This window comes from Cololabis saira, chromosome 17 (assembly GCF_033807715.1).
Source record: "Cololabis saira isolate AMF1-May2022 chromosome 17, fColSai1.1, whole genome shotgun sequence".
Lineage (NCBI taxonomy): Eukaryota > Metazoa > Chordata > Actinopteri > Beloniformes > Belonidae > Cololabis > Cololabis saira.
In genome coordinates this window covers 32,341,190-32,353,971 of record NC_084603.1, presented here as the reverse complement: position 1 = coordinate 32,353,971, position 12,782 = coordinate 32,341,190, and the positions used below count along the sequence as shown (strand labels likewise).

General features: G+C 40.6%; 1 protein-coding gene across 1 annotated transcript in view; it reads right to left on the bottom strand.

Annotated features, from left to right (window-relative positions):
- Positions 1-1,202: 1,202 nt before the first annotated feature.
- Positions 1,203-12,782, bottom strand: part of plcb1 (phospholipase C beta 1) — a 35,715-nt gene continuing 24,135 nt past the window's right edge. Inside the window, exons 16-32 of the mRNA XM_061745182.1 lie at positions 12,391-12,487; positions 11,492-11,576; positions 10,680-10,804; positions 10,288-10,442; positions 9,211-9,378; positions 9,037-9,136; positions 8,772-8,876; positions 8,251-8,363; positions 8,017-8,167; positions 7,867-7,920; positions 7,401-7,578; positions 7,113-7,245; positions 6,058-6,134; positions 4,717-4,806; positions 4,537-4,594; positions 4,355-4,441; positions 1,203-3,939 (exon numbers count right to left, since the gene is read on the bottom strand). Of these exons, the coding sequence (XP_061601166.1) occupies positions 3,787-3,939; positions 4,355-4,441; positions 4,537-4,594; positions 4,717-4,806; positions 6,058-6,134; positions 7,113-7,245; positions 7,401-7,578; positions 7,867-7,920; positions 8,017-8,167; positions 8,251-8,363; positions 8,772-8,876; positions 9,037-9,136; positions 9,211-9,378; positions 10,288-10,442; positions 10,680-10,804; positions 11,492-11,576; positions 12,391-12,487 (1,929 nt within the window). The 3' untranslated portion in view covers positions 1,203-3,786. The remainder of the gene's footprint in view (positions 3,940-4,354; positions 4,442-4,536; positions 4,595-4,716; positions 4,807-6,057; positions 6,135-7,112; positions 7,246-7,400; positions 7,579-7,866; positions 7,921-8,016; positions 8,168-8,250; positions 8,364-8,771; positions 8,877-9,036; positions 9,137-9,210; positions 9,379-10,287; positions 10,443-10,679; positions 10,805-11,491; positions 11,577-12,390; positions 12,488-12,782) is intronic.

The following is a 12,782-nucleotide window of genomic DNA, read 5'->3' as shown; positions in this document are numbered from 1 at the left end:
TGGGTTTGTTTTGAACCTATTTGTACATGTTCTCTGGGTCTTTGCATCCATATTGTGTATCACTGTGGTCGCTGTATGTCTTATTTAGGCTAACTTGTGTTTCATATTGTTCTTCTTGGATACAATTTAGTTGATATTGTGTCTCAGTTTGAGCTATAGTTCAGCTTTCCTTTCTCTGTGTCATTTTTTGTCTAATTTTTGAGACATAACTTCCCTTTGGCCCACTTTCAGTTGTTTTTGTGTCTCTTTCAGGGATTTTATTTCGGGTATTAGACTAAAGGCAGTCCTGGGCCCTTGTCTATAGTAACCTACCCATTTAGTTATTTTTTTCTTCTTCTTCACAGCATTAAAACAGAAGTTTATTTAACATATTCACTTTTTGCTTTATTTTTTCTTGTTCTCTCATACTCTGTATGTATACCCATCGTTATTGTTTTCCAACATTTCAATAATAATTTCTCTTCGTTTTTTTCCACACCGCAAGATTCAGCCTTTTGTCTGATTTTTTTCAATGAAACAGTCAATACTCCTGGAATTATTAACTATTTTTACGTGCTATAACGTCACTTCTTATCTGTGTTTAACTGTCAAAAGCGATTTCACATTGCGGTGTTCTGTATTACAGATATATTGAATTATCTCATGAGGCTGCGCAAACACTGACATGACCGCTTGTAGTTGGACCGTCGTTTCCGTTTTGAGCCACTAGAGGGCAGCAGAACCGAGCCTAAAGTCAAACAGCCAGCACGATTTACATGCCGGTAATAGCATTTATAAAAATGCACTCATTTGATAACAAATAAAGCTAAACTGATTCATAATCATTTGTATGAGGAATTGTGGTTAGAAAACAAATTTCAAACCCTTATTGAGGAGGAAAAAGAAAAACAAACTTGTTTAATTGGTAATTTACAATAAATGTCAGAGGATTCAAAGCTGCATAAGTTGTAATGACAAAATTTGAAAATAAAAATCAAACAATAACATCAAAACAGTTCAGAAACTGTATAAGTACTTTAGTAAACACGTGTTATATCTGCAAGCAACAAACATCGAGTGGATTTGTCCTGAAGTGTCTGAAACAGAGTTACCTCCCTTGATGCGCCTCATCAGTGCAACTTCTCACATACAGGTGAGGTCTGATTAAACTGACATCAACTCAGGTTTAGATCAAACATTTTAATAGTTTGCAATTGGTCTTCAAATAGCATTCAGTAAAACAATAAACATTTCAACCGGGGGAGAAATCCAGGACAATAAAGCATGCTCGGTATCATCACTGCAGTCAAGCTGCGTTCAACAAGGCTTTTCACCAGAAAATCTTAACCATTTTGCACAACCAAACTTTTTTTTTTGTTAAATAGGTAAGCTCTTGAATAACGAGGCGCTCTGATGTTAGTATGGAGGGTTAGCAGCCACGGCAACGCAGTGCCTGTGAGGTGCACTGTCGCTGTTTTTAGAAAGCAGACCAAAAAGTGAACATCAGACCACCCTGGCTTACATTTGAAGAGAGGATTCTCTGCAAAAATACTGTTGAATGCAGCTTCGGCTTCAGATGGATAAGTCCAGAGGAATAACGAAACATGAAGATATGCTTCTGGAAGATCACTGTACAAACAGGAACAAGCTCCAAGTCTCCTTTCACATTTTTACAATAAAGTAAAACCCTGAAAATATGTTGTTCCCCCCCATAATTATACCCAAACAACAACTGATAAATTAATAATACATCTTCAAAAAGTTGACTTTACACAAATTTAACATCAAAATAAATAAATCATGCAGTGGCAGCAGACTTTGAGGTCCTTCCCATCAAACTGACGTCCGACTGCTGGATCATCTGTGCAGCAGGAGCTGCTCGTAGTTAGAAATTAAAACAATAAGAATAAAAATGAAAAAAAAAAAAAAAAAAACTCTTTCTTCCTCCTCTGGATCATCACAGAAGTCCATAAATGTCTTGAGTTACCAGTCAGCCTTCACAGCTTACCAGAAACTGTCATTAAAATCTCTCAATAAAAACATGAATAATTTAGGATGTGGTTTACAGTTCAGTCCAAAGTACTCTTTACTTCCTGTGGATCTCTCAGTCAGAGGCTGCACATGAAGTACGTCACATCCTCATTAATGGTAGGAATAAAACAGTAGTGTTGTTTACTTTAAACTCTCACCTGTTATAGCAAAAAAACCCCAATAAAACAATGATACAACTCTTCTGTCTTCACACACACGGCTGGATAATTTTGTACTTGAAATATATGAAAGTAGATGTGCTGCTGTAACTGCTGTTTGAACTGTTGATAACCAGGTCTGGGGGCTCGCTACCTCTTCATGAGAATTAGTTTCACTTCTTCTAAGTATTGTGAGGATATTTTGGACGTAGATGGTACGAGATGCTGATATGTACGTTTTTTTTGTTTGATTTTTTTTCCAAAATGTGGCATTTTCATCCTGACCAAGCATCTAAATGTTGGTTTCGTCTCTTTAAAGGAGCATGAGGCAGGATTGAGGCAGGATTTATGAAAAAAATTCATATACGTTTTAAGTTTTCTAGTAATAATGTCAGATGAAGCGTTCCAAACCAAAAAGAATGAGATCTCTAGTGTATCTCTCCTTTGCCTTGAACAGGCTGTGTGCTGCAAAATGTGCTGCAATTGTGGGACCGAATTTCCCGCGCTGTCCTGCGGATGTGACGTCACATGACGCTGCATGCACGTTCTCCCCGTTCTCCCGTGCCGGCTTCACTGTTGGCTGCAGTACCCCCAACGGCCGTCGTGGTGAAGGGTGGCGCTAGAGAGTCTCATTTCTTAAAAGGAGCCTCATGCTCCTTTAAAGGACAACGTTCCAGAAGTTTTATGCGTTGTTTAAGTGTAACTTTTTGTGTGCGTGTGTGTTTTCTGAGCATTGCACTGTCTGACCTGGGAGTAAACCTTCTGGGACATCCACTCCTGGCAAGATTGGCAGCTATCTTGAATATTTTCCCCGAGTGAATCATCTTTCTCATTGTACAATGATGGATTCCAGAAGGTTCGGAGTTGACCCGACAGCCTTTGCCAGACGTATGGGTGGCAAAATAAGAGCAACAGCAGGTGAAAGCGGAGCCTCCTTCTCCTGGTTTAGTCTAAACATCGACACCCAGCTGCTCAGGGAAAGCTGCTCGGACGCCAACACGTCGTTCTGCTCAAGACGCTTGAGAAACAGCAGAGAAACTGGGGATGCTGCCGTCATTGTTAGTACTGGCAATGGTTTCCATGGTGATTACATATGATTCATGTTTTCAGCACAGTCAGCAACAGACGGATGGATAGATGGATGGATAGATAGATAGATAGATAGATAGATAGATAGATAGATAGATAGATAGATAGATAGATAGATAGATAGATAGATAGATAGATAGATAGATAGATAGATAGATAGATAGATAGATAGATAGATAGATAGATAGATAGATAGATAGATAGATAGATAGATAGATAGATAGATAGATAGATAGTCAGTCATGCAGTACAAACTGAGTTTTGAGTTTTAGTTATCTGATGTTTGGGAGATGTCAGGATGTTGCAAAATTACTTCTGATTAAATGTTGGAGTACAACAAAGTGCATGCTAAGATGGCATTAAAAATACCCCGTTAAAGCATTCTTCCATTAAAAAGAGGAGTAACAGTCTTAATCATCTGTGTGATTTATTCCCTCCCGGATACTTCTTACTCTCTTCTCATCGGTCCACAACAGAGTCACTGATTCCTCTCCAGCCGCCCGTCTCCATCGTCCGTGCATCTTTCTCCTCAGTCCTCCTCCGACAGACCTTCATGTGGAGTCGTCGGCCGGGACTTGCTGTGACTTCGACCCTCCAACTTCCTGTCCTGCAGGAAGTCGTGAATCTCTCCAGGTAAGCGCTCGAACTTCTCCGAAAACTCCGCCTCCACAGCCGCCTGCAGCTGGAGAACAGTGACAGATGGATGGTGAGCTGTTTCCATGCTGAAAGCCCTGTGAAGGTTTCTGCTGGGACCACACACACTTACACACTCACACACACACAGATTTGGCGGGATGTCGTCATGCCGACTCGGTTCCCAGTCAAACACAACACATTGTGGGAGATGGGTTGTACATTGTGGATTGCAACCAGCTGTTGTCAGCTCTAATACGGCTGCCAGGGGGCACGTTACGTCACTGAAATGGCCCACGTTGACGTCAGCACCGGCTCCAACATGCGTGGGTGTGGAGCTACAGGCAGCAGCAACAGCTTGGAGCCCCGTGTAGCAAAAAAAACTCACTGTGTTTAAGCTTGAAGGAAAAAAAATACAGGAGGATTAGGAGAAGGAGAGGGAGACGTGTCTATGTGTGTGTTACCTTTGGTTTCTGGTCCTGAATCTCCTGCAGGAGCTCGGTGTGCTGCTCCACCAGCTGATCGTGGCGCTTGGTCTGAGTCTCCTCCAGCTGCAGATACAGTTATCAGGCTTTGAGGACTGTAAAAGCTACACAGAGAGAAACTGCTGCAACGATATTATCCAGGCTCCTCATCCGGTGCTCACCCGTTTTATGTTCTGAACAACTTCATTGACGTAAGACTTATTGATCTCGATCTTCTCCCTGGTGCACACAGACAGACAGAGGGAGCTTGAATGGATTTGGTTAAATGTATTTATTTTGTGTTCCTCTTCTTACACAATGAACTGAACATTCCAGAGAGAGTGTGTGGTTATTGATCGTACTCTTCAGCCAGGTGTTTCTCTTTGGTCTTGGCTTGGTTGATCTTCTCTGTTCTCCTTCGATCCATTTGCCTCTTTAGCTCCTTTTTCTCCCTTCAGCAGCAGGGAGAAAGATGAGATATAAAAGTGGGAAGATTTAAAAAGTCTTTGTGCTAATATTGCATTCTCATAAATTAATCAGGTGGCTCAAAACAATAAATAAATATATAAATAACATAATGTATATAGGGCCACATATTGATAATGGAGCATCTTTGAATGAAATCCTGTAATCTAGTCTGAAGTCTAGAAGCTTTCTATGTAAAATCGACTTCTAGCACAATTAGTGTGCAAATTTATTGAGTTTTTAAACATCAGTTCCTAAAATAAAAAAAAATGAGTTTTTAAACATCAGTTCCTAAAATAAAATAAAAAATTAAATTTGCACGTTGCTTTATATACCTATCTAAATATTTGCTGAAACAGAATTTAGATTTCACACGGTGTGAGCATTGTGACATGATGTGAACAGACCCAACTGGCCACAACTCAGAGTTAATGCTCCTAAACTCATAGCTTTTATGACTTTAGCTGTTAGTAAAATTATTATCTGGTCCAGATTCACACTTTGCACTGCGACAGTTGAGGAACTCGGATAAGATGGCTCCTAAAAGCCTGAAAAAGAAGATTTAAAGCCACACTGTGGGTTGGAGCTGTTGCAGCGGGAGCTATTTTAGGCAGCAGAGGTCTCTGAAGTACAACCCTGAATCAGAAATACACATGAATCTGTTCTTGTGGACACTCGATACAAAAACCTAGAGTTCAGTTCAGTAAAATACTGATCATGGCTCTTTCTGTTAAAAAGTTTTGTTTTGGTCTCCATGGCTAGATTGCAAATCTATGACAACTGCATATTCGCATTTTTTTTAATTTAATGTACAACATCAGGTAAAATAAAACAAGCAAAAATGTATGTATAATTAGGGGCGTGGTCTTGATTGGCAGCTCAAACAGCCACTGGCTACTTACAGGCCACTTAGCGCTACAATTTCTGTTACCAAGAGTTGTGGAAACGTAGTGCTCATTTCTGTTGTTGCCACTAAAATCATTTGAAATGTCGGGTCTCATTGTAAATGCTTGTAGCTCCACAGCTCCTGCGGGAGCTACGGGACCCGCGGTCCCTCGTCCTGCGGTGCCGTAAGGCTGACGCTGCTGTACCGGGACCAGCACAACCCAGCTGAGCCACAGCGGGCCCCAGCAGTGACAACACTCTCACTCATTAGCACAATACTGTCAATCTACGCCCCCATGTGGGCAGAGGTGGTACTGTTACATAGCATGGCTTTAACCAGCATTCAGACTTACTTGTCACAGATGTCTTTGAGTTTCTTCATCTGCGTGTTGTGACTTTCCTCTGCCAAATTACCCAGTCGCTCTGTCAACTGAAAGAAATCAAGACATTTCCCAGTTCAGAGTTCACTATGCAACAGAAGTAGGACATCAGACTCATTATGACAAGTCTTTATGGGCAGAAATATGTGCCACTAGAAACTGAATTTGAGTAATTTTATATTTGAATTTGAATTGCTCAACTTGAATAATTGCATTAAAAAACTGAATCTGAATACTATAATTTGAATTTGTATTGTTTAATTTGAATCATTGCATTGAAAAACTGAATCTACATTCAGTTCTCACAATTCAAATTCAGTTCTTGCAATTCAATTTCAATTTTACTGTGCCAGACATCCGGGTCTTCTGGAGGAACAGCAATCGAGTGCAGATACAAAGAACTTTTCACGTAGCCTACTATAACCTCTATTTTCTTTCAACGATATAAACGACCAATGGGAGCTAGATATTTTGAAACCTATTGTGTTTTCTCCATTCTGTGTAAAAAGTGTAGATTTATATCTTGCCATTTTGTAGAAAAAATTCTGCTTAAACAATACAAATTCAAATTATGTGATTCAGATTCAGTTTTTTAATGCAATTATTCAAGTTGAGCAATTCAAATTCCAATATAAATTATTCAAATTCAGTTTCTAGTGGCACATATTTCTGCCCATACGTCTTCGGTGTTTAAAAGTACAAAACTTATCGCACTTCAAAATACTGTATTAGATTACAGTTTTTGTTTACATAACTGCCCTACATTGCTTTTTATACCATTTAGTAACATTTAGCTACACTTTTTTTTGTACACTGCTGTGTCAAAGAAACTGCCTATAGAATGACAACATTACATGTTGTTAGACGCCCCTCTAGAAATAAGATCATATTTCTAGTAAAACTAAGAAAATAGTCTAAAATAGTCTTCTACATTTCTTGAAACTAGACTTTAGCAGTTTTTGCAGGACAACCAGAACACAAGATTAAAGTCATGTTCACCAGTGGATGTTTGTGCTGCCAGACCGTACCGTTTTAATGTGCTCTCTCTGCAGATATTTCTGACTGTAGTACTGCTCCTGCCTCAGAGCTAGAAGCTGCTGCTGCTGCTCGTCTCTCAGCTGCTGGAGACGGCCGTCTTTCTCACCGTCTGAACTCGAACCTCTGACCATCACAAAAACATAAATCTGCAATTTAAGGTTTTTCAAGCTGCATTGATAGTCGGATGCACATTTACTCCATTTAGACAATAAATATATTTTCTTTCCATTCAATCTTACAGTAAAACAGTGCGGTAAAGAGATGAGGGGTGGGCTCACCTGCTCTTGCTGCACTGTCTAGACGTCTTTTTGTACTTGTTGTTGAACTCTCTGAGCAGCTCTGACGTTTTCTTCTGATGCCTCCTCACCAACTCCTTCAGCTCCTTAAATTGACGTCTCTGCTCCTTCTGGTACACCTTGGACTGCTGCAGACTGTCCAAGGTGCATGCTGGGACGTCTGAAACCGCAGGTGACAACATAAAGTGTCTCAAAGATCAGTCTTTCCAAGATCTATTGCTTTAAATAGTCCTTGAATTTGTGATGATGCACATGATTTACTCTACTTTACTCTACCAATCATGTTTATCTGCAATTTACTAACAGAGTGGTCATATTGGTAATTGGGCAATTGGGAATGTTAGCTTTGGTATTTGTTCTAATGTTTATTCAATGCCTGTTCATATGTCCTCATTTAATAATAATAGCTAATTTACAAAGAATTATAAACTATCATATAAACACCGACCTATCAAAATACTTAAAACCAGGTCCTCGGTCTTTGCTGCGGGCTTGGCTGCTTCTAAAATTCAGAAACAACAAAGTAAATACCAATAAACAGATTTTTTAATATATTTTCTCTATATAAAAGCATCCTTTTGTGGTGAGTTTTTGCTACCAGTGGTTGCTGCTTGCTGATTGGCTGCGGAGGCTTTGGGCGTCATGGTGACGGGGGTGTGGCCTGCTGGGCCGGCGGGGGGACTGAGGCCGTTTTCAACTGGAGCTGGTTTGAGGTCGTTTTTACGCTCCGCACCGTTGTCAGTCTCATCCTGGATGGACCAAAAAAGATTCCCAGCTGTTTACGCGTGACTTTAAAAGGAGAAAAAAAACATGGGATGGAAACAGGCTTCACCTCGGCCGGAGTCTCCTCCTCGCCGTCCTCCAGAGTCAGAGCCGCCAGCTGTTTTGACCTCTGCTCCAGGAGGTTGACGTATCGGATCGGGTTGGACAGAGCTTCAATCACATCTGGAGGAGACACAGGTGGAAACAGCTGTGCATCACGGTCTTTACAGCTAAATACTGTTCATGAATGATATTCAGAAGTATTCCTTTACACAGATGTTGGCTTGAAAACACTTAATCAACGTTAAAATCAATGAATAAACTGCATTTACACAACTACACTTATGTATCAGCAAAACAGTGTAGGTGTTTAAGAGAAATCCTTCAACATAGGTCTCTGTAGGTGGCCATAAAAAACAAAAACATCATTGCATAGATATTTGCAGACCTTTAATGGAGGATTTTTTCCTTAGGGAATCATTCTGCTATTTTTATTTGCGTCAAACTTTGCATTATGCTTTTATAGAACAAGAAGAGTGAAAGAAATAATTAAATTCTGGCATTTTTTCTCCCGTTCTGACAAGTTCTTACCTGCAAACGTATCTGGGACGTAGTCTTTGACTTCAATGTAAACAAACACGGCCGGAAGAATCAGAGACTGATTCTTCTCATTTCTCAGACCAATGTAACGATAACCTATGGAGAAAATAATTACTAAAACATTGTCCAGTTTATTCAGGGAGATCTATACATCATATAAGAACGAGAGTTTGATAGCAGACAGTGATATTGATGAGACTTTTTCTTTCAATCAAAGATGTCCTGCTTCTGAAAACCGAGTGGGTTTTTAACATACCTGGTCTGATGGCAGACACTGGAATAATCCGATGACCAATAAACTTTCCCCCTTCCTCAAAAGCTGCGATCCTCAGGGAGGCGAGAGTGGGAAGGATGACCTGTTGGAGAGGTGAAGTCGCACAGTGAACAGTGACATTGGATTGGACTTGGCTGTTTTTCTGCTGTTCCTCACCTTCTTGAAGACGATCGGCTCTTCGTCCCACACCGGGTTGACGGAGTTGTTGTTCTGAGAAGTTTTGGTCTTCAGAGCTTTCCTCCTGGTGTCTGCAGGCAGTCCAAACATATCCACTTCCACATACACGCCCACCCGCCGCTCAGTCACAAACTGGCCTGAAATGACCTATGACACACAGAAGCATGAAAACACACACCAGAACGATTACTAAACTGTTGTGGGATTGAATACACGGCAGGGGCACCGTACAGCCCATTCTCATTTATATATAAATACATGCATATTCTCCTGAGGACTGTAAAATGCATTAAAAAAAAGGCTCAGTGCACAGTCAGTGTGTGCGTTCTGGAGGCATCTATGGCAGGGATCAGCAACCCACGGCTCTAGAGCCGCATGCGGCTCTTTAGCGCCGCCCTAGTGGCTCCTGGAGCTTTTTAAAAAATGTTTGACCTTTTTTTTTCCGTTTTTTTCTCCTTTTTTCTTCCTTTTTCCTTTCTTTTGTAATCTCGACATTTCAACTTTTTCTCGATTTTTTGCCTTTTTTCTCTCGAAATTTCGATTTTTTTTCTCGACATTTCGACTTTTTTATCGAAATTTCGACTTTTTTCTCGACATTTCGACTTTTTTCTCGAGATTGTATTTCAACATTAATCTCGAAATTTCAATTTTTTTTCTCGACATTTCGACTTTTTTATCGAAATTTCGACTTTTTTCTCGACATTTTGACTTTTTTCTCGAGATTGTACTTCAACATTAATCTCGAAATTTCGATTTTTTTTCTCGACATTTCGACTTTTTTATCGAAATTTCGGCTTTTTCTCGACCTTTCGCCATTTGCCTTCATTCTAAGACTTATACAAGACTTAATTTTTGGCGGCTCCAGATATATTTGTTTTTTGTGTTTTTGGTCCAATATGGCTCTTTCAACATTTTGGGTTGCCGACCCCTGATCTATGGCAAAAATGTCAAACTTGGCTTTTCAAATCAAACAACTAGGTAGACGGATAAAATCCTCTATGCCAGAGTCCAGCAGGTTTGTCTCAGTTTTAGTCCAGAACAGTTTAGGATATACACCTTCACAGAGATTGTGTTGGCCACGATGCCGTCCACCGTGTTTTCTGCGAAAGGATCAAAGTGTTTGTCGTGACGCCTCATGAACTCTGGCTTGAGTCTGTAGCCGCTCCGACCGTTGTACTCAAACACGAAGAGGTTGAGCTGCATGGACAGATCTGCAACACAGACATGCTGCATTAGGCCCAGAAACAGGATGATGATGTCCTTTAGATCTATTGCAGTCGGGTTTTTAGGCAACAGTGGTCTCAGAAACAGAAACAGCAAGTATGTTTTACTTCAACCTTGTCATACTTGATAGTAAAACCATTTTTAGTTTTGGTCTAGCAGACTGCATTTAAGATTAATCATTTCTGTTCAAGGCTCCCTGTGTTTTTGTTTGTGTCTTGTTTTACCGATTGTTTGGTAGTTTAGCGCCACCAGCTGACATCCTGCATTCCAGAAGAGTTGAGGCATGAAGTTCGACGAGTCCACCCTGGTTCCTTTTGGGTAGATACGACTCAGCTGAGATTTGTTATATCTGATAAATGCTTGCTTAAGGACATTAACGAAGAGATTTTCTCACCGCGGTCAAGCATCAGAGGACATTTCTATTTTATAAAGATTAAATCATCAGGTTTCACATGTAAAGAATCCATTCATCATCCATCACCGTTTATTCCTGTTCAGGGTCAAGCAGCTACAATGCACACTATGTTTCTAGTGAAGGATTACTGAAGGCATGATGTCATGCTGCACATGTGGCACATTTGCACCATTTGTGTGCGGTGCACTGCACGTTCAGCTCTAAACCAATCCATCCCATTATATCCAGAGCTCTGCTCCTGTTGGAAACGTAGCAAACATGAAAATCAGTCATAGTTCCAGGAAATCCACTGACGTGGCTCGGGTTGTGTCGGGAAAATGTACTGCATTGATTTGGATGTCATAACGGTTTGATCATGAGGCAAAGACACACGTCAGCCCCACAGTATCATAATGACCACAAGCAAGGAGACGTTTCAATACCCCCCAAAAAATTAATGTAAAACTTGCTCAGTGACTCACGGGTTTCTGAAGGTTTACGAATAATAACAGAAAGAAATAAAAAAAGAAAGAAAGAGAGAAAGAAAGAAGAAAGACAGAAAAGAAACCATTAATAGAGGAAGTGGAGCACAAAAGTACAGGAGCGGTTGCCATGGTTTGCTGCAACCGTTGCCAAGGATACTCTACAAACTCCACTGGTGACTTTGTGAGGTGCTCCAAAGCTTTGGTCTCCACAAAAGACGACATGTGGTAACAGCGGGCTGCCTCTACACACACACACAGAAAGAAAAACACAAAACACACACACACGCATAACATTTCACTTACATTAGAAACCCTCCTACAGAAAGTCTCACATGTTGTTGAGTAAAACTGAACAGCAGTCTGTGTAGCTTTGGTGATAAAGTAAAAATAGACAAACTAATTACTAATAATCTGCACAGGGAAGTCAAAAAGGAAATAAAAAGCAACATTCAAACAATGTACCATATTGGCCCGAATATAAGACGACCCTGATTGTAAGACGACCCCCTCTTTTTCAAGATTCAAGTTTGAAAAAATACTTTTTAAACACCAAATTAAATTTTTATACAGAAAATAATTACAGTACATCTGAAACAAATGATTATAACAATATATTCAAGAGAAAAAGCATGTTATTTTGCCTCATTCAAATCATGATCTTGAAGTTTGCATCATAACTTCTTCGACCCACTTTTCTCCAGATTGTCCCTACGTTTCTCCATTTTCTGTTATCTCTTCTATTATTTTCTTCTCTTTTCTTTCTTACCGCTATTTTTTCTTTTTCTTCTTCATGCTACTGTTATTTTTATTTTTATTCTTCGTGACAGGGGTTGGTTTTGGCCTGGGGAGTTACTGTAAATTCGGCATTCGCTTTAAAGATATCTGGCGCACATACCCACATAGCGTTGTGAATGGGTATAATGTCTAGACCCCGAATGTAAGACGACCCCCACTTTTTCAGTCTTATTTAAATGCAAAAAACACTGTCTTATATTCGGGCCAATACGGTATGTGAGGATCATCACAAGTCGGCAGATTCTAAAGACCGTTTCTTACTTTTTGATGCTTCAAAGGAGTTGAACTTGGTTGGTTGGACGTAGTTGACCAGAGTGGACATTTCCTCCGTGGCCACGGCCTCCCGCTCCGCCGACCCCTGAGGTGAAGCGCAGCAGGAGGGAAGTTGGACAGTGAAGTCTGACTTGGTTAAACTACAGCGCTGGCTTCAGTGATCGTGGATACGACTGGCCCAAAAGCATGCACCGAGCAGGGGTTTGGAGGGATAACCGTGACTGAAACACAAGACGTTGAACGGATGCGCGGGACAAGGGCCCGGTCTCAGCCCTGTGCAGCACTTTGTGGCAAAAGCAAACGGCGGCGTGTCACAGTGAACACGACAGCAACACGACGACATGAGCACACAGCACCCAAGTAGAGCTTTAAACACACAC